This window comes from Mus caroli, chromosome 2, assembly GCF_900094665.2.
Source record: "Mus caroli chromosome 2, CAROLI_EIJ_v1.1, whole genome shotgun sequence".
Lineage (NCBI taxonomy): Eukaryota > Metazoa > Chordata > Mammalia > Rodentia > Muridae > Mus > Mus caroli.
The window spans coordinates 129,678,584-129,699,689 of record NC_034571.1 but is presented as its reverse complement, the minus strand read 5'-3'; the positions used below and the strand labels follow the sequence as shown (position 1 = coordinate 129,699,689).

Here is a 21,106-nt window from a genome sequence, read left to right as displayed (position 1 = left end):
AACGCTCCAAATAGAAGACACCTCCTATTTCTTATTTAGCTAGCTTGTTAAAATGTCTCATATTTCAGACCAGCACTATGGTGTTTTCATTTCAAGGGGACAGCAGTGGGGTGGGGGCAGCCCCCCATTTGTCACTGTTCATCCTTGCTGCTTTTCAGATGCAAATGAGTGCGAGGCCAAACCTTGTGTAAATGCCAGATCCTGTAAGAATCTGATTGCCAGCTACTACTGTGATTGCCTTCCTGGCTGGATGGGTCAGAACTGTGACATAAGTGAGTGACTTTGTCTGTTTTGATTTTCATGAAACTTGGGTGACAGTCTTTTTTCCATTCATCCCCCTCCCACCCCTGCTCCAGTCCTGGGACTCTTTTTCCCCTTACTTTGTGATGTTAAGGATGGAACCCACAGCTTTTAGATATCAGCTGTTTAAGCACTCTCTGGCTGAATAGAAGGAAAAACCTTATATTATTAGGGGGAGGGGAAGGGAATGTTTTTGGAGAGGGAGGGGCCAGGCTAGAGCAGCAAGGAAAACATACAATTTATCAGGCTTATTAGTTGCTAAAATTGGGCATATTCTGATAAGGTGATTAAAACAATGAGGTGAAGTTTCACTCCCTCGTCTGGGAGGATTAGGGAGGGTCCCCACCCTGTGGCAATGCCTTATCTCACCGGAAGCACAAGGAAATCTGATTGAAACTTTTATCAGTCTTGTACTTTTCAGGTGAACCCGAATTCAATGTCATGTGCCTCCTTAATGTGACGGCTTGTTTATTTTTTCAGATATCAATGACTGCCTTGGCCAGTGTCAGAATGACGCCTCCTGTCGGGTACGTAAGTCATTGCTTGAACAGAAACCTTGCTTGACACATGACAACAATCTTTTAAGATTTATGTGATACCGGAGAGCCTTGCTCCTATGGGATTTAAAATGCTGGCGAGAAGCTGAGTCCCTCACCAACCCTAGCTTGTCAGGAGCCTCGTAAAGACAGGCATTCGGAACTGCTAGTCTGGGCCCAGGCTTAGCAGGAGGCCATTTCAGTGAATGGCCTGAACCACAGCAATCTTGTCAAATCCCTGGTGATATTCTGGGTTCGTGGATACATAGATAAATATGTATGTGTTTCTCCCCCTTCTCTTCTTCCAGGATTTGGTTAATGGTTATCGCTGTATCTGTCCACCTGGCTATGCAGGCGATCACTGTGAGAGAGACATCGATGAGTGTGCTAGTAACCCCTGCTTGAATGGGGGTCACTGTCAGAATGAAATCAACAGATTCCAGTGTCTCTGTCCCACTGGTTTCTCTGGAAACCTCTGTCAGGTGAGCGGAGGCAAAAACTTCAGGTCACCAAGCTTTAATGTTGAACCCTATTCTCCATCACCATTCTCCCCCCTCCTTCCCCCACTCTAGTTGTTTAGACCTCTGACACCAACTAGCACCCCACTGACTGGAGGATGTCTGCTAGACAAATGCTGTAGAAGGCAGAGTTGAATGATTTCTTATTGATTACTGTGGCCTGTTTGCTTGGCTGAGTGTCATCCCATAGCCCTGTTTTCTGTGCTGTCACTGTGCCCTGGGCTTTAATGCTTTTCTGGGACGTGACGACCTTAAGGGTTACATGGGTGTATTCTGTATAGGGGGTCTCCTTGTGGAAGGGGTTGAGCAATCAAGTGTTTACTGCCAAGAGAAGTGATGATGACACCTTTGTTTTCTTTTGATCCGCTCCTTCCCACTCTTGCCATATGGCAGCTGGACATCGATTACTGCGAGCCCAACCCTTGCCAGAATGGCGCCCAGTGCTACAATCGTGCCAGTGACTATTTCTGCAAGTGCCCCGAGGACTATGAGGGCAAGAACTGCTCACACCTGAAAGACCACTGCCGTACCACCCCCTGCGAAGGTATCTCCCTCACCCAGGGCCCCCATCTATCCGCAGATAGGCTCCTGCCACCTCCCCCTAGAGCTCTGATAAGTGGTAAATGGGTGAGGAAGGTTTTCAGATGAAAAATACTTAATCTGATCACTTAGGGAAACAAAACCATATGGAGGTAATCTATGTCAGGCTGCCAGTTGGGAGAGCCTGAGTACCAGTTGCCCAAGGGAGAGAATGTGAAATCCATTTATCATCCCAGTACAGAGGTGGCCGAGTTTGTGACAAAAGAGAAGAATTGCTCTGAGGAGCGCTGTCAGCAGGGGTCTGTAGCAGTGGGGAAGTTAGGGGTTTGTATCAGTTATTGTAGCTATGGCTGGCTATTGGTGCTTGAGACACTTTTTTGGAGTAGTTCATTTAAAAATATGTACACATGGCCTGTGGCTACTATATTGGGAAGCATAACTTAAAAACTTGTCTAGATAGGTTTGTCCTTTAGTTTTGGTTAAGATGAAGGAGGGCTGGGCATGATGGTGCACTCCTTTAGTCCCAGCACTCACGAGGCAGAGGTAGGCAGATCTCTGAAATGGAAGCAGGCCTTGTCTACAAAATGAGTTCCAGGACAGCCAGGGCTACACAGAGAAACCCTGTCAAGGGGGAAGCTGGGGTGGGGTAGCGGGGAAGTATAGAGGTGATCTTCTTTAACAAGCATTTAACATCAGATAGATATTAAGGTGCCATTAAAAGAAACTTTAAAAAACTTTCTGTCCACTTGGGAGTCTTACATTTTACCTGTCATAAGAACATTGTTGGGTTTTAGTCCCCAAGCACCTCTTGATGCGTTAACTCATTAACCCAAGGAGCGGCCCTATCCAATCAGGCAGGCATACATGGGCTAAGTCCTCTACTTAGAAATGCTGTCCGTGGGTATGTGGCTGGAGTCTGATCCCAAGCCTGTGTTCAGTGATTGACAGCTGCACTGTGGCCATGGCCTCCAACGACACGCCTGAAGGGGTGCGGTATATCTCTTCTAACGTCTGTGGTCCCCATGGGAAGTGCAAGAGCCAGTCGGGAGGCAAATTCACCTGTGACTGTAACAAAGGCTTCACCGGCACCTACTGCCATGAAAGTAAGACTCGGCTTGGAATGGGGGAGCCCAGTGGGTACCCAGCTTGGGGGAGCAGATGTACTTGAATTGCTTTAGGAAGAAAATAAGGTAGAGGACAAGTAGTGGCTTCCTTAGGCCCCTGATGGAGGCATTAGTCAGTTGATAAGGCCACCAACAGTCTCTTGAGCTTTTCAAGATGATTTTGGAATGTTGCGGAACCTTCCTTTGAGTGGTCCCTCTTTTCTGTAGAAGCTTTTCCCCCAGGCCTACCAAATAAGCCAATGTGTGAGGGTCTTAAAATGGGAAGGTACCATCTAGAAGCCCCGGCACAGAAAGGGTAGTGATGTCTCCAGGTACGTTTGCTAAGGAGGCAGCTGTGACAGTGACCAGGTGGTGCCCCGGTGGCTGTATGACTGGCCCTTCGGCTCCTCAGTTTGCCCCATGCTTCCTTTTCCAGATATCAACGACTGCGAGAGCAACCCCTGTAAAAACGGTGGCACCTGCATCGATGGCGTTAACTCCTACAAGTGTATCTGTAGTGACGGCTGGGAGGGAGCGCACTGTGAGAACAGTGAGTCTGCTGCTGCTTTAGGGGACAGATGGCTCCAGGGTGAGGGCTCAGGGGTAGAGCAGGGATAGCACTTTCCCTTGGGGGAAGCCTTTTTTTTTTTTTCCCAGAGATTTCTATTATGGTGGCTGTAATGATCTCCTGTATCTCCTTGGTATTTATTAAAGCTGCTGGGCAGTATTGGGAGGAGCCACCACTGGGGAATGACAGAATTAGATTGGCAGTTAGGTTCTTTCCAGGCACTTATTCTGACTTGTTGACATTTCTGACCATCTTGATTTTAATTGCCATGTGCATTCCGGAGGATTGTGTCCTCTTTATAACTTGCATTCTTTCCTCCTAGCCGAGAACTTGTCTAAAAGGTTGATGATGAAGTTGAGGTCCTAGACATCTCACTTGTTCTTGGAAGATAGCATAGAAAGCCAGGGTCGGATCTTCTCATAGGCGAGCTTTGCCCCTTATCATGAACGGACTTCTTCAGCCTTGTGTCTCTTTGGTTCTAGACATAAATGACTGTAGCCAGAACCCTTGTCACTACGGGGGTACATGTCGAGACCTGGTCAATGACTTTTACTGTGACTGCAAAAATGGCTGGAAAGGAAAGACTTGCCATTCCCGTAAGTGTTGCTGCCGGGGTCTCCTGTCTGTCTTCTGAGGGAGGGGAACTCTCTAGCAGAGAGACTCACGCTAAGGTCTTTCTTCAGGTGACAGCCAGTGTGACGAAGCCACGTGTAATAATGGTGGTACCTGCTATGATGAAGTGGATACGTTTAAGTGCATGTGTCCCGGTGGCTGGGAAGGAACAACCTGTAATATAGGTAACCTTCTGCCCCTAGGTGGGATTTGCTGTGGGCAAGGCTATGGTCTGAGGTGTTCTGCCACCAGGCTCTTAGGAAATGATCAAGGAAATGATCATTTCCTTGGGTCTGGTTCTGCCCCTTAGACCACCTTGGGTCCTCTGGAAAAGGGTGGTCTTAACCTGTTTTTGTTTTATAGCTAGAAACAGTAGCTGCCTGCCGAACCCCTGTCATAATGGAGGTACCTGCGTGGTCAATGGAGACTCCTTCACCTGTGTCTGCAAAGAAGGCTGGGAGGGGCCTATTTGTACTCAAAGTGAGTGGCCTCCCCTGAATTCTTCCTGGGTTGCTGCAGCCTACCCAAAATACCCATGGGGACTTGGAATCGAAACCAGAAGCACAGCTGTTTGATGTCTGCTTTCGTATCACCTGGGTCCTTACTAATGACTTGATGGGATGCAGCCCTGACCTGGGCATGAGAAAGTTCCCTGGGAGATAAGTGGAGACAGATGCTGTCTCTGTTCCCAGCCTTGGGTCTGACCAGCAGCCTGCCTCCTCCCATTCTCAGCCCTCCCTACTCCCTGTTCCCTACAAGGGCCTCTTCCTGTATACATATGTCCCACGGCAAATGAAACTGAGTATGGTCCAGGCCTGCTTCCAATTTAGACTAGGTTTTCAGCGTATTTGACTGGTATTAAGTGTGACTTTTATCATTTGGATGCTATGGAAATAAGTAAACGGTGCTGTGATGGAGACATCCAAGGCTGTTGTCTTTTCTTTGCAGATACCAACGACTGCAGTCCCCATCCTTGGTAAGTGCGGCAACCTTTTAAGCTGGTACTTGGCTGTTAAGATGCATGGGAATCTCCCGGGAAGATGTTGAAAATGTGGGTTCTGATTCAGGAGGTCTGCGGTGGGGCTGTGTGTTTCTAACAAGCTCCCAGGTGACCCTGCCCTGCTGCTCTGTGGACCACACTTTAATTATCCAGGTTGTGTCTTCATTTAGTGCAATGATTCTCAACCTCGGGCTGCACAGGAGAATCACCTGGGGAGCTTTTAAAAGTCCCAATCCCTGGCTTGCGACTGAGACCTAGGAAATGAGCTTCTCAGGGGGTAGGACCCAGGCATCAGTATTTTTAAGCTCCTCGGTCAGCAGCAGATATGGCCTGGGGTGAAAGCCTGTGTTTGTGCCAGGCATGGCTTCATGTGCTGGGTATGTTGTGGACCTGGATGTCGGTAACTAAGGTCACCTTTGGTTTCTTAGTTACAATAGCGGGACCTGTGTGGACGGAGACAACTGGTATCGGTGCGAATGTGCTCCGGGTTTTGCTGGGCCAGACTGCAGGATAAGTAAGTGTCACTATATCTGATCTCCCCTTGTCTGTCCTCCTCGGCATTCAAATCTTTCCTCTTTAAAAGCAATGAAGACCATAATTCCAAATAACCCTGACAACTCAGTCATCTCCTCCCTCTAGCTTGGATTTAAAAGTACCCCTGGCTGTTGTCCTCCCTCGTCATTCTCTGGGTGGCACAGCCTTCTTTGTTCTCAGAGAGAGTGCCAACCATAGAATTTGACAATTAAGCTATAAGAGAGCCCTGAGGGAAAAAAGCGTATGCGTCCCTCGTGATTAGCATGAAATTATGGCCAAGCCATTGTCCATGCGGACGGCTGTCTCTGGCTTCCATAGACTGTTTTCTAGTGGGTTTGACCAGGCCCCAAAGAAACAATTAGTAGGATCAAGGAGTAAGGTTTTTTTTTTTTTTTTTTTTTTTTTTTTTTTTTAGTGTTTGTTTTGTTTTTGTTTTTGCCTACTTTTAAAAACATCTCTTTCCCACACAAAAAAGTGTAGGAAAACTCTTATTTTGGTTGGTTTTTTTTTTTCTTCCTCAAATCTTTAAAATGTTAGTTGTATTTGAAGTCCCACAATCTGAGATGGGCTGGACTTGAGCACTCGGTGGATAAGTTATACCTGCTTCACCTTCTAAAGCAGGTTTGGCAAAGGAGGCCCGCATTTGTCCCACCTGTTTTTGTAAATGAAGTTTATTGGCACTTGGCTGTCCTTACTTGGGCTTGTCTATTTCCTGCACCTGCTTATAGGGTGCCACCAGACACCAGTGGTTATGACCGACTTTATGGCCTATGAAGTTAAAATGTTCGCTCTGACCCATTTTCAGGGAACGATGGCCAGCCTTGGTGTAAAGTGTACTGTCAGAGGAGAGAGAAGCTAAGGAAAAATTGCTCCCTTGGCAAAGGTTCTCAGATTTAGGAATCAGAACTGTTGTGGTCTTTGGTAGTCAGGGGCTGGTAGAGACTTTGTGTGTTGTGTGCATGGAAATTCACCAAGTTTGTATCAGCATTTGGATGCTTTTGGGCAATGTCTGTGAAAAAAACTTCCCACTGAAGTCTGAACTTGACCTCATTTCTCCTAGACATCAATGAGTGCCAGTCTTCCCCTTGTGCCTTTGGGGCCACCTGTGTGGATGAGATCAATGGCTACCAGTGCATCTGCCCTCCAGGACATAGTGGTGCCAAGTGCCATGAAGGTAGGCATGCCGGGGTGTGTCTTCTGAATTGAGCGGGCTTCACAGTTACCACAGCTCACAGTGTGTGTGTGGGTGCACAATGCTCAAGGGGGAAGGGAACAAAGCAAGGTGGTAGCTGTGGGTTTCTGTTGCCACTTAGTTGCCATGTAACAAAGTTCCTTAAAACCCAATAGCTTGCAGTGTCCATTTTTGTGGCTTGTAGCATGATAGCTGGGCAGAGTACTGATTCCAGGCCCAGCTCTGGTCAGCTGGTCCTTAGCTATCTCCGAGGCATGTTCTTCTTTTCATGATAGATGGCAGGCACACGGGAGGCCAGCTCAACTGTGAAAGCTCTGTTACGGGGTCTCTCGGGTCACATCTGCTGAGACTGCTTTAGTCAAGTGACCCAAGTGAGCAGTTAGAGGGGATGGATGGCCAGTGCATGTGCCTGACATTGTGGGAGGAGCTGTCATCACGTGGCAGAGGAAGGACACGGGTGTAACCAATTTCTTAACAGGGAGGGGGTAAACAAATTCAGAACCGTGATGTGATCTGGTCTGTGGGAAAAAGAAACTCCTACTTAAGCGTCTCCACCTCTCAGTTTCAGGGCGATCTTGCATCACCATGGGGAGAGTGATACTTGATGGGGCCAAGTGGGATGATGACTGTAACACCTGCCAGTGCCTGAATGGACGGGTGGCCTGCTCCAAGGTAGGGCAATGAAAGTTGCTGAAGCTACCAAGTGTTAATCATGGGTGGACATTCCTGCTAAGCCACCAGCTCCTCTTCTCTCCTCTCCAGGTCTGGTGTGGCCCGAGACCTTGCCGGCTCCACAAAAGCCACAATGAGTGCCCCAGTGGGCAGAGCTGCATCCCAGTCCTGGATGACCAGTGTTTCGTGCGCCCCTGCACTGGTGTTGGCGAGTGTCGGTCCTCCAGCCTCCAGCCAGTGAAGACCAAGTGCACATCTGACTCCTATTACCAGGATAACTGTGCAAACATCACTTTCACCTTTAACAAAGAGATGATGTCTCCAGTGCGTAACTTCTTTAATGGGGATGAGAGTGTGGCTGCTTGTTTTGAAGTAGTACGACAGTTTCAGAGTAGCATGAGGGAGTCATCTCTTCCCCTTAGCCAAAATCTGTCTCTTAGAACAGGCTGAGGCTTCTATCTAGCCAGTTGAGACTTGTGAGCCTTTTATTTCATCCATTATTTGACATTTGTGTTTTAACCTTTTTAAAAAAATTATAGGGTCTTACCACCGAACACATTTGCAGCGAACTGAGGAATTTGAATATTCTGAAGAATGTTTCTGCTGAATATTCGATCTACATAGCCTGTGAGCCTTCCCTGTCAGCAAACAATGAAATACACGTGGCCATTGTGAGTATAAGACCATTTTACTCCTAATTATTTGATTACAAGGGATTTAAGTTAGAAAGTATCAGACAGCAATTGCAATGAAAACATTAGCTAGTCTTGTTAAGTTTGGGTGATAACTACCATCAGTTTGCTTTTATTTTAGTCTGCAGAAGACATCCGGGATGATGGGAACCCTGTCAAGGAAATTACTGATAAAATAATAGATCTCGTTAGTAAACGGGATGGAAACAGCTCACTTATTGCTGCTGTTGCAGAAGTCAGAGTTCAGAGGCGTCCTCTGAAAAACAGAACAGGTGGGTGTCTATTTGGAATATACCCTTGCCTGGTTATTGTGAAAATGATTCTACTGCACCATCCAGGAAAGTCACCACCTAGGGAATGATCTTCCCAGCCATCCCTCACATCTTAGAAGCCCCTCACTTCCAGCCTACTGGCCCAGGGTGACAAAATCAATATTGGGTTTGGCTGAGGAAGGCAGAGAGGTACACCTGACCCATCCCACAAGCGTGCTGTATGCATTTTCTTCTTGGAAAGCTCCCATGCAAAAGAGGTGTGATTTAGATCCAGTGCAAAGGGTGCCTGCTCTGAGCTGTTGATGCTCTACAGAGCCAGTTTTAGGGTTCCAGCACAGCTGACCCCCGAACACTGAACAGCATCATTGATGCTTGATGGTGCCTCAGGGTATTCAAACTGACCCTTTGATGATTCGGAGCCTGAGCTGAAATCAGGGCTTCTATTTTGGGGGAATTGGAGTTGTCTGTGCTTGCACTGGGTTTCTGATGATTCTGAACTCAGTCCTAATCCCGAGCCACCAAAGTCCTCTGGACCTGGAAATAACCCAATGTGGAATTGGAAGAAAAACAGTAGGAGTGCTGTTCTATCCACCTGGTGCACTGAACACAGGTGTCCTAAAGGCCAGCTTCTGGCAATATGAACCTATCTGGGAAGTTTCAAAGAGGTTCTTGTCCCCACAGTGCCCTCTTAGGGACCGAATACAGGAAGACCACTGTTGGTATTCTGTTCCTATGGCAATAGCTCTTCTTGAGTTAACTGGTCCTTGGCTTGTCTTCCAGATTTCCTGGTTCCTCTGCTGAGCTCTGTCTTAACAGTGGCTTGGGTCTGTTGCTTGGTGACAGCCTTCTACTGGTGTGTACGGAAGCGGCGGAAGCCCAGCAGCCACACTCACTCCGCCCCCGAGGACAACACCACCAACAATGTGCGGGAGCAGCTGAACCAAATCAAAAACCCCATCGAGAAACACGGAGCCAACACGGTCCCCATTAAGGATTACGAGAACAAAAACTCCAAAATGTCAAAAATCAGGACACACAACTCGGAGGTGGAGGAGGATGACATGGATAAACACCAGCAGAAAGTCCGCTTTGCCAAACAGCCAGTGTACACGCTGGTAGACAGAGAGGAGAAGGCCCCCAGCGGCACGCCGACAAAACACCCGAACTGGACAAATAAACAGGACAACAGAGACTTGGAAAGTGCCCAGAGCTTGAACCGGATGGAATACATCGTATAGCAGACAGTGGGCTGCCGCCATAGGTAGAGTTTGAGGGCACCGCGGGGCTTGTAGTTTCTTTAAACTGTTGTCCTATTCCAGTCTGAGGCTGTTGTTGACTTAGAATCCTGTGTTAATTTAAGTTTCGACAAGCTGGCTTCCACTGGCACTGGTAGTTTCTGTGGTTGGCTGGGAAATCGAGTGCAGCGCTCTCACAGCTATGCAAAAACTAGTGAATGTGCCCTGGTGTCCATTCCCCTGCCACAGACACATCGGGCTCCCAGGAGCTGCCCAGCCCTAGGCCTGGAGCTTCCACATCTGCCAGCGGTCCTAATGGTGATGGCAGCCTTAGGATCATAGTTTTATTTATATTTATTGACTCTTGAGTTGTTTTTGTATATTGGTTTTATGATGACGTTCGAGTAGTTCTGTATTTGAAAGTGCCTTTGCAGCTCAGAACCACAGCAACTATCACAAATGACTTTATTATTTATTTTTTTTATTGTATTTTTGTTGTTGGGGGAGGGGGGATTTGATGTCAGCAGTTGCTGGTAAAATGAAGAATTTAAAGAGGAAAAATGTGTCAAACTAGAATTTTTGTATAGTTATGTAAATAATTCTTTTTTTATTAATCACTGTGTATATTTGATTTATTAACTTAATAATCAAGAGCCTTAAAACATCATTCCTTTTTATTTATATGTATGTGTTTAGAATTGAAGGTTTTTGATAGTGTTGTAAGCATATGACTTTTTTTTTTGTGAACTTTTCTCATAACGTGTTGCCTGTAAGCCAAAATTAAGGTGTTTGGAAATAGTTTCTCTTGAAAGGATGGGATAGGCTTTTTCCCCTGGGAATACTGATGGAATTTTTTTTTTTTTTTTTTTTGTACGACGTCAGGTGTTGAAACACTTCCTTGATAGCATCACTTTAAGACACATTTTAAGGACTGACTGAGGCAGACTGAGAATTGCTCTAGAACAGGTTTCTTTTTTTTTTTTTTTCTCTCTTTTTTTTTTTTTCCTGCTTTAGACTTGAAAAGAGACAGACAGGCAGGCGATCTGCTACAGAGCAGTCAGTTTTAAGGGAACAAACTGAGCTATGACTTATGTAGCCAGAATGTGACTGGTTGAATCTCATTACAAATATCAAATTAATTGTGTGAAGTTGGAAGCATCCCAATCTTGCTTTGTAAATTCTGATTTATTTTCACCATTCGTATGTAATGCTGAACCACTTGTAGACTTGATTTCGTTGTTGTTGTCTACTGCATTTAGGGAGTATTCTCATAAGCTAGTTGAATACTTGAACCGTAAAATGTCCAGTTAGATCACTGTTTAGATTTGCCGTAGAGTACACTGCCTGCCTTAAGTGAGGAAATCAAAGTGCTATTACCAAGTTCAAGATCAAAAAAAGGCTTATAAAACAGAGTGATCCAGGTTCACCACTGAGACTGGGGCGATACTTTGTATTTGTTCTATTAGTGTTACATGAACAGAAAATACATCTTTGATGTGTTGTTCCTGGCAATAAATTTTGAAAAGTAATATTTATTAAATTTTTTGTATGAAAACATGGAACAGTGTGGAGTCTTGTGAGCTTATGGAATCCTTGCTGGTTTTTCCATCCTGTGGTTGTTTGGCACTGCTCATTCTGCTCCATGTAGCATCTGAAAGGGGTGGGGGTGGGGGTGGGGTTGAAGCAAACAGCAAAACTTCTCTGAGTTCTCAAAAAACCCGTGAGGCTGCTGTGTAGGTGCGAGCTGTGGTGGGGGAGCCCCCGATTCTCTTGTCATTTGACAAGTGTGAATACTGCTGACATAGGTGCCACTGGATTGCAGTGTGGAGATGAATGGTTTTGGAGCACTCACAGGGAATGCCCATTGCACAAACAGTGGTTTAAACAGCTCGGATTTGGCATTGAGCTGAAGGAGGGAGACTTGGCACCTTCTCACTTTTTGGATTGGATTAATAGTGATTCCTTGCTGTCATTATATGCCACACCCTATGGCTTTATGTGTATGCTTATCCCCAGAGGGTCTCTTTGCCACATCGTGGGCAGTCTGATGTTAGGGTCCACCTAGTCACCACCTTGGCCCAGGGAATGAGTGTTGGGTTGCCTTATCACGCAGACCTTGGGAGCTGGGTATCTGACTTTCCAAGGGGGGTGGGTTACAAGATCAAACTGCCTTCAATATCTGTAAATAGCAAAAGCCATAGCTCCCTGTGGCTCCAGGGGCCTTGCCAGTTCCCACACTGGGAGGTGCAGGAAGCTGGCCTCTGGTTCCTCTTCAGTAAGGGATGAGTTGTGGTGAAAGCCATGTGGACACGTTCCAGCAGCCGTGTAGAGTCATCAGGAGTTCCCTGTTTCTGGTTAGGAAGTCAAAGGTTACCTTTCTCAGAATGCTCTTTAGCAACCTAGCATCCAGGCCTGTCCACTAGCCCCTAGACTTAATGGTATAACAAATGTGGTCACTCAACGTTGAAGAGATATGCCCTCCTCCTGTACCCATCCCCCACAGGGAAGTTTTCTCTAACAGTCTAGGGGTTATTCTCAGGTAGGTAGCTCATTTCAGGATGGATGAAGGGTTTTAAATGTCCCAAATATCTGTGCATGGACAGACTATCAAGGGATTCAATGTCTCTTAACATCCCTAAGCTATATCCAACAGTGTTTTGTTTGGGTGCCTCACGAGGTACTTCAGAAGGAAGCAGCTAGTGATGAGTTTAGATTCCCACGACATCTTACCTTGGTGTGGCAATACCTTGTCATTAATCTCTGTCAGCAGACAGCTGGTTTCTGCAAGGTGGGGTTGAAGAGGGAGAAGCAGGGACCCTATAAGCCAGGAGACACTCTCGTTAAACAGCACCAGATTCAAATAGCATTCTGAAGTAATACCTTGTTCTGGTGGTTTGTAAACTTGGATTCTGCAGGACGCTAGAATTCCTTGGGTAGCTGCCAAGTTGTTTTGTGCCAAGGGGGAAACAAAAAAGTTAATGAGCTTCTGCAGTTCTTCATTCCAGGAGGGAAGTGATCTTGAGATTCATGGATGTTGTCTTGACGAGTCTTCGGTCCCTGACATGGAGTCGTGGGAGGGCATAGGTCAGACTCCTGTGGGCATGGCTCAAAGCCAGGATCTTAATTGTGGAGAAAGAAGGAAGCAAAGGAAGCCCGGTTATGCTGGAGTCAGGGGGTAGAAGAGAGGACTCTGGGAGATGTTCTCAGCCCTTCTTAAAGAAGCTTTGGCAGGGAAAAGTTCCAGTCCCGAATCTCACTAGCTAAAATCCTAGCTACCGTTAGGGTATGTCATGAAATTCAGGAGGAGGATTTCCCTGAAGGTGATGGCGATCATTCTCATTGTCCCAAGTTTTTAGACAACTGGGGGCTGGGTTGGGGTAGGATATTTAACCTAACTAAATGCAAGTGAGATTGTCATGATAAGAAAGGCCTCCTGCTCTTTTCAATGCAGAACCCCAAGCCCAGCTCAAGACCCCATAGGATCAGAACTCACCAAAACTGGACCTTAGAATCTACATTTGTCAACAAGCTTTCTCCTCTGCCCCTTCCCCTTTGCTTACACACAGTAAAATTTGAGAACAAAAGTATAAGCTCTTCATTAATTACAATGTTTTTCCTCCTTGTTAAAAGGAATTAGATAGCCTGGAAGCGGGCTTGTTGCTAAATTACCACCTGACATCATTTTTAAGTAAAATGATTACACTGCCCCTTAAGCAAGCCATGGTCTGTATGATTCATCTTTATTAGCTGATCTGAGGGGTCAATGAGTCAAAGTTAACTTATTTAGCAACATTTCTTTGGTAGAAAGGAGCCAAAGAAAGAAGAGGGTGGGGGTCCCCACCTTTCTAAATAGTTCCTGCCTGCTTGCCTGCAAGTGAACAAGTAAGCAGCTAAACACCAGCTGCTTTTAAAGAAAAAGAAAAACAAACACAAACAAAAACAAACAAACAAACTGTCCCGGAATGCCCATAGGGGTTTGAACTTAGGCTGAACGAAGCCCCACCATTTCCGTTTTGGACTGTGGGCCGCTTTCTTGGCTCTCCTGGGAATGAGAAGCAGGAGTTCAGAGGTTCCCGGCTGGGAGACATAAGTACGTGGGTTATGGGAAGCCTTCTCCTGCTAATGTGTATTTATACTTTGTGAGCTCTGATTCATCCAAGCATTGGAACACAGATCTGCTTGCTTCCTGAGGTTCAGTTTTTAAATAGATAGTTTGCAAAAACAACAATTATTTTTCTTAACCTTTTTTTTTCCTACCCCACAAGCAGCTAAACATCCTGGCTCAGACTATGTCAGCCTCTAACAATGCCAAAAAACAATTCGGCTACCTAAGGTAGAAGGTGGCCCCTGAGGCAGGTCTTTTGAGGTTCTTGCCCCAGAAGCCTTAAAAACAAAGTTTAGAAGTCATTAGGACAATCCTGTTGCATCACCAGGACTGCATGCAGTGTTTCTGGGTGTACTAAAAAAGAATGAATTTTCCTTGGTGAGCAACTGCTTTCTGGGGGTTCTGAGAATAGCAAGTGAGGTTGTGGGCAGGTGCTTGCAGAGTAGAGGCTGTGTGGTTGCCTGGCAGGCAGGGGACCTAACACCTGCATGGCATCCTCTGAGACCATGTCAAAAGGGTGTGGCTCCCTTCCTTGAACCTATGTTCTACCTGCACTACTTGCTCTTGCATGCCAGGCACAACTTCTCTGGCAGAGAGTGTGTTCCTTTCAAGTCCAAAGCGGCTTTTACAAGTCTCAAATTATGTATCATTATGCACGGGTCCAGTATTAACCTGTGATATGCAAGTCAGGGAAATTATCTTAGGGGAAAGGCTCTTAAATTCAGTAAGAAACCTGGATGGAAGTCTGCCCGTAGCCTCAACAACCCACTCCTCTGAAAATGTCCACACCCAGGGGACCAAGGGTTGAATTATTTATCCATGGAGCAAAACCAGATCCCAGCAACAGGAAAGGTACAGCTTTGTGTTAAAGCCATGTTGTCCTGCAGGGTGTGTGGTGCTCCTGGAGAGTCCAGAGACTCAGCTTTGCACTGCCTTTCTGATGACTACATAGGCGGGCATACTGTCTGTCCCCTCTGGGACTAGCAAACGGAGAATGAAAAACTTTTTAACTTCATCCTCACAGAGATGTGTATGCAGTTGAAAAGCCTTCATCACAGACTCGCCAAAGGCTAGGATAAGCAGTGATCTTCCCCATCAGAGGATTCGAGAAGGGCAAACTGAGGCCTCAAGAGACAGCAACAGCCTGGGCTCGAACTTGGAGCTCCTCCTTCCTGGGCTGCTTGGTTTAGGGCTTCATCTGGGAACTTAGGTTTCTGTTAGGATCTAGCCATGGGTGATATCTCTATGAAGTGCTGTGATCAATACTAAACAGGAAATAAACATGAAGGCTCATGGGTGCTACAGGGAGAAGCTACTGTGACATTCTTTAGGTACATTGACATGGATTGTAGTGTCTCCAAATTGGGGAGCAATGGGTGTTTTCTGCATCACAGATGAAGTCCCAGCCCTTTGGGCTTTCCCTTTGTTCCTGGGAAGTTTCAGACTTCCTTTCTATGTTCTGCTTCATAGAATTAGAAAATGAATCGCAGGAAAGGGGGTTCTGGGAGGAAACAGGTCTCCATAGGCTTCACCCTTCCCTTGGTTGTGTGTACACACAGGTCTATATGTGTACACACACACACACACACAAACACACAAATATACACAAAACTTCATGAGCATTTTCAAAACTAAGTTACTGCTGCACAAATCTCATTGGGGTGTCATCTGGTAGTTGCAGTTACACAGTTAAATCCCATCCCATATGCCTACCTCACTGGGAAGGGGCCTTCTATATTATAGCAGAAAATCAACTGAGCATTTAAAATTACTAAATCCAGATCACATGAATGAACCAAAGGTAGCCATGTCCAATGAGCCACTGGTGGCTTCTGCTGGCTGGTATAGGCATGTCTCCGTAACTATACCCACAGCTCTGCTTCCGCATGGAAATGCTACTCACGTCCTGCCCTCTCTCACCAAGGCTGATGAGTTACTTGTTCAGTTGTCTTTTACCTGTCTGTCTCTGTTGGTCATGTCAGTGCGGGCCAAATCATTCCTCTGTACTAGGTACCCAGGCAGGAATGACTTGGATAAACTCCATCCTGTGGAGAGAAACATCCCCCAAGTTCAAAATTGGAACACTCAAGTACCTCCAATGGGTTCTCTGTGGCTTTGTAGCACTGGAAATAGAGTTTTGCAAATTCAAATCACAAAGCAGCAGCAGAGGGCAAATGTGGATGGTCTATAGGTTTGACTAAAATGGAGGCAGTATCCCTGGGTAAAGAAAAGGGAGCAGGTAGGACAGATGGGAAAAAGGTCAGGGCTCATCACAGTCTCCCTTCTCCATCCATACCCGACCATCACTAGCTCACTGTGAGTTCGCATTTGGACAATGCTGGCTGTGGTATAGTTACCAGGGAGGTTCTAAAATATTTCCACAAACACTTCTGCTTCCACACTGGCCTGGCCCATGGTAAGACTGTTAATTTCACCCTCTTGGTGTTCAAGCTAGAATCTATGTTCAAAGCAAGAGTTTGGGGGCCAGGCTGCCTTTAAACCAGTAACAGCTCTCCCATCTTCATTTCTGGGTTGAAGTTTCTCCCACTAGGACCTTAACTACAGTTTTGTGCTTTGGGTTTGGACAGGCTTGGGGATTTCTAGAATTCATTGTGCCTCAGTTTCTTGGCCATGCAGCATTGAAAACACTATAGGAAAACAAAAATAGGCTGCTATTAGTCTTTCAACTGTAATGTGGTAAGAGTATATTTAAAAAAATGAAGGTATTTGCTTAGATGAACACATATCACAGAAGAACTTATAGGCTACAGGATCTAGTGGTAGGCCAAAAATCTGTGATGGCCTTCAAAGATTCCTGGGCCCTGCTAATTGACCAAATACTGATACGACAGTGATAGGTGTTTATAAATATAATGTCTCACTAGAACAGGAGTGTCCCCACTAATGAGGTGACTGGGCCCTTATGGGAAAGCCTCTATCTAGGAAATCCTTGGCCAGCTGAATGATGGGCCTTCACTCTTGACCTGCTGTTGCAAGCAAGAAGGTTACAATGTAAGGAAGCTCAGGGATGGACTTTTGCCTGGTTGAGCCTTCAGATAAAATGTGTGACTTATTAGTCACACTTGAGCTTTGTAAAACAATGAACTAAGTTTCCAGCTATAAGGTGTTGTAAATGATGAAGTAATAGATTTATGTGCTTTCAAGACTCTAAATCCATAGCAATTTGTTATACAGCAATGGAAAGCTACACGTTCTGTTTGGTAGTGACTATTCAGTGTCTGCTACCAGTGTGCAAAAAGAAAAGCCCATCCAAGACAAGAATGAACTAGAGGACTTAAAACAAAACCCAATTTGGTGCACAATTAAATTCTACACAGCAGTGTGGTCTGCCTTTGACTGATGGATGCAGTTCTTCCTTCACCTTTCTCCCACTAAAATCAGTGCCCAGTTTAGGTGCCTGGCCTTGGAGGACCTCAGAACACGGCATTGGACCAGTTTTCTATTGTTTTGAAAGAACCTGATGTTTGACTGTTTTATAGAGGTTTTCAGTAGATTGGGCACTTCCAAAATGCTTTGTGTGATGGTGTTTTCCACTATAGAGCCTTTCTCAACAACTATTTTCCCTCCATGACTTCCACATTATATAGTGTTTATCCCCCTACTTCCTCAATGGATTGAGAATAGATTAAATGTCAAGACCAACCTTCTTCCCCATCTTGTCTTGCATTCATGTGCAAAGCAGCTGGTTTAGGTAGACAGGCATATCTGGTAGCAGAAGAGTTAAGGGGATCTTGCAAATTCAGAAAGATTCCTATAATACTATAGGGATCTGAGAGTAGACCCAACAAACATGCAAAACAAGAGCCCAATTCATGTACAATTGGGTTCAGGAGGCCATCAGATTTAGAAATGGGAAAGCACGCTGATTTGCTATTCATAGAACATAGATGGATGGACATATTTGTCTTTAAGTCTTTACCAAATTAAGATTCTTAGCTTCACAATAAAGCTCCTAACAGCAGGTACTCTCCCCAGGCCCCCTATACCTTTGTACAGAGAGCCTCTGGTCTCAGAGATAGTTTGAGCTAGGCAGAGCCCTTCTCACTGGTGAGCCACTGAGAAAGCCTTTCCATATGCCTCATCTACATCTCCCACTGAGCAGAATGGCACAAGGAAAAAGCTCACCGGGGTAGCATTTTTCAGGGCAATATGTAAATAAGCCCATGTTGCTGTTTCACAAGTTTCCAGCATCCTTACTGAGGGCTTTTTCCAGGCTACTCCTCCTGGGATGTGTCCCAAATGCCCCAGCCTAGTCTTCCACATTCTGACTGTGTACAGCTCTGATTTACCAACTCACCTTCCTCTGACAAGAATGGATGAGCTGGGATAAGCCCTCCCAGGCACCCACAATGGGTTTGGGAAAGAATCCTCTGTGTTCTTCTCACCAGTCAGGCGTGTGAAGGAGGAACTAAAAAAGGTCTTCAGAGCCACTGGGTCTAGAAAAATTTCCAGTCAATCCATCAGCTGCCTCCCCTGGAGAAGGGAGGGGTTGTCAATCTGTCCACAGCTTAGGGGCAGGTGGAGAAAGGGTGTGAGTCGTGTTTTTTTTTTTTTTTTTTTTTTTTTTAGTTGTTAGGGCTGTGTGTGCTTGTGTCTGTGCGGTGTGGTGTGTGTGTTGAGCAGAAACAGAGCAGGCGAAAGGGCGTGGGAGACTGGGGACTCCTTTAGAGAAGCGCCTCTGCCCTAAAGCAAGTCAAATCCCTGCTGTGGAGTTGCTTTCTCTTCCTCCCCTTTGAGTCTTCTGTGCTTTAGTGACCTCTCCCCCGTGGAGGTCAGTGATCTGCTCACCCTGACACACTCGGCCTTCTGGGCTTGATTGCTGTAGAGCCCCAGGAAAAGAAAAGTCTGCAGCTAGTTTCTGAGAGAAACACTGTAGTAAATCTCCTGCAGAAACTGGTTTTCTTTTTAAAGGAACCACCCACAACACACACACAGGCACACGCACACAGGCATGCACATATGATATGGTGTCTGCAGGGTACTGTGCAGAAAGCGAGAAGCACAAACGGTATATCATCACAGAGGCCTCTCACAGGCTACTTGAGCCTTTACTATAAATCAGGCTGGGTAATGACTGAGATTTTAAGAAATGTAACTGGACTTAAACTACAAGGTCAGTATCTCATCCTGGGTAATCCTCTGCAGGATGAGAAAGTCTCCTGATTTTCCCACAGGGTTATTTCACATGCGCTTCCTGAGCCAAACTATTTTAAAAGCGTTCATTCTTCCGCTGCTCTGCCAAATGCTAGCTTGAGATTCACATGCACTTTTAGAGTGCCTATTAATGATATTAATGATCATGGATCAAAGGCAAACCCCAGAGGTTTATGCAGAAATTCCAGACAATTATTTAGGCACTTTGAAAGCTCATCTTCTGAAGGAGGGTAGCAGTATCTCAGTGTGGGGAATGATGTGTTCGGATGTGTAGGGTCTAATGCAGCAGAACAGAGGAGGCTCAGAGGTAAAAAAAAAAACACATCTGATTAAAATGTGTTACTATTGATTGACACCTTGTCCCTAAAGACTTCCTACTCATTTGTCTGAAAGTAGATGTAATTTCAGATTTGGAGAAAGCCTCCCTCACCCCCCCCCCCTTTTTGTAAAGGGCTATTCTTCTGGGTCAACTGTGTCTCCTTCAACATCCAGGATTTATATAAGTATACATACTCCATTTTGAAAAAGTAGTTCTTAACTATGGCATTGCATACGAATCATTGTTTGAGGGGCTTTAAAAGTACTAGAATGCAGGCTCAGCTGACCCCAGGGAGTTAGATTGAGCTACAAACTACATAGGAGATTCCAATGAGTGCCCACTGTAGGAAGCGTTTCTAAACAGGTGGGGAAATTAACACATGGGTATGGTATGCTTATTTCAGTACTTAGAGGGCTATGGATTATACTTAAAATACTAGACAATTTTGATAGTTGAAGACACGGAAGGTTAAGTTATGCTAAAACATACATAAAAATTAATTAATGAATGGCGAGGTAGCTCCTGGGCCCAGGGTTTGCAGCTTGTAGTACCTTGCTGTTACATGGTCCAGGCTCTCTAGTCTAGACCTCCACTCCACCCCACCCCCGCAGGGTATCCTTTGTGTGGGAATTGGCACACAGTGTACCAAGATGACCAAAACACTACGAAATGGGTTTCCCAATTTTCAGTCTTTGTTAGTGTTTCATGTATAGCTCTAATTACATTTCAGAATTGGCTGACTGGTACAGGGTCACCAGGGAAATCTACTTATAAGTGACCAGAGGCCCAAGCATCCAAGATATAAGGTGATATAAAGAGGTGGCCCAGAACTTCAATCAGTCTTGAACAAAGACTAGATGCTCACACATGTAAATGAGTTCACTTGGGGAATGTCAGGGTTCTCTTGAAGGTGTCAAGACCATGTCAAGACCCCCCCTCCCTCCAGGTCTACTGAAACTCAGACAGGAGCACAGTGGGAACAAACTCATACAGCCCAGACCTTAAGGGTCAAATTTAATCTTAATGTTTCTCATTAGGTTTTCAAAACCTAAATCTTAAGGGTCAGTGGTTCAAATAGTTCCTTTATCTAACGTAACAAGATTTCCAAAACCCAAGAAATGCTCCTGGGAGGAAAGACATTCTTATAAGCAGAGCATAATTAAAAATAACATGTTCAGAACAGGGTACTTTGGATATATATTCTTTGAACTTAATTCAGTTGTTTTTAAAGCGCGCTCTCTCTCTCTGTCTCTCTCTCTCTCTCTCACACACACACACACACACACACTCCTAGCAGAGGCAGAGAGAACCAGACTCTGAGGTCTGTGTGGGCTACATAGTGTGCTTACCACTATGGCATATAGCAAGATCCTCCTACCCGCAAAGTAAGCAAAATGCACAACAAACTTACTTAAATTCACAAAACCCACATGTTTATTCATAAAACAGGTACATTTTCACTACAAAAGTGTTTTTATTCTGTGGACACTCAGTCTATTAAACATACTTGACTGAGAGGACCAGGGCTCTCCTGGAGATTGTGGCGCTGTCTAATTCCATCTGGAAACTCATCCTGAGAATCTGTCAAGTTAGCACCTATTAGCACCGGTCGGCCAGCTGCCCTGGGGAGCCAACTGCACGCCTTTACTGATTTTACTTCAATAAACAAAAGCTCCCTTTGCTTAGAATGGTTATGGAAGCCTTACTGTAGTGTGGGGACACTGGGCCACAGA

General features: G+C 45.6%; 1 protein-coding gene across 1 annotated transcript in view; it reads left to right on the top strand.

Moving 5' to 3' along the window:
• Window positions 1–11,592, top strand: part of Jag1 (jagged canonical Notch ligand 1) — a 35,171-nt gene extending 23,579 nt beyond the window's left edge. Inside the window, exons 10-26 of the mRNA XM_021183066.2 lie at window positions 159–272; window positions 781–827; window positions 1,145–1,318; window positions 1,748–1,898; window positions 2,833–2,997; window positions 3,434–3,547; window positions 4,048–4,161; window positions 4,249–4,362; window positions 4,541–4,657; window positions 5,126–5,153; window positions 5,606–5,691; window positions 6,772–6,885; window positions 7,466–7,575; window positions 7,666–7,899; window positions 8,115–8,246; window positions 8,389–8,539; window positions 9,320–11,592. Of these exons, the coding sequence (XP_021038725.1) occupies window positions 159–272; window positions 781–827; window positions 1,145–1,318; window positions 1,748–1,898; window positions 2,833–2,997; window positions 3,434–3,547; window positions 4,048–4,161; window positions 4,249–4,362; window positions 4,541–4,657; window positions 5,126–5,153; window positions 5,606–5,691; window positions 6,772–6,885; window positions 7,466–7,575; window positions 7,666–7,899; window positions 8,115–8,246; window positions 8,389–8,539; window positions 9,320–9,777 (2,423 nt within the window). The 3' untranslated portion in view covers window positions 9,778–11,592. The remainder of the gene's footprint in view (window positions 1–158; window positions 273–780; window positions 828–1,144; window positions 1,319–1,747; window positions 1,899–2,832; window positions 2,998–3,433; window positions 3,548–4,047; window positions 4,162–4,248; window positions 4,363–4,540; window positions 4,658–5,125; window positions 5,154–5,605; window positions 5,692–6,771; window positions 6,886–7,465; window positions 7,576–7,665; window positions 7,900–8,114; window positions 8,247–8,388; window positions 8,540–9,319) is intronic.
• The last annotated feature ends 9,514 nt before the right edge of the window (window positions 11,593–21,106 follow it).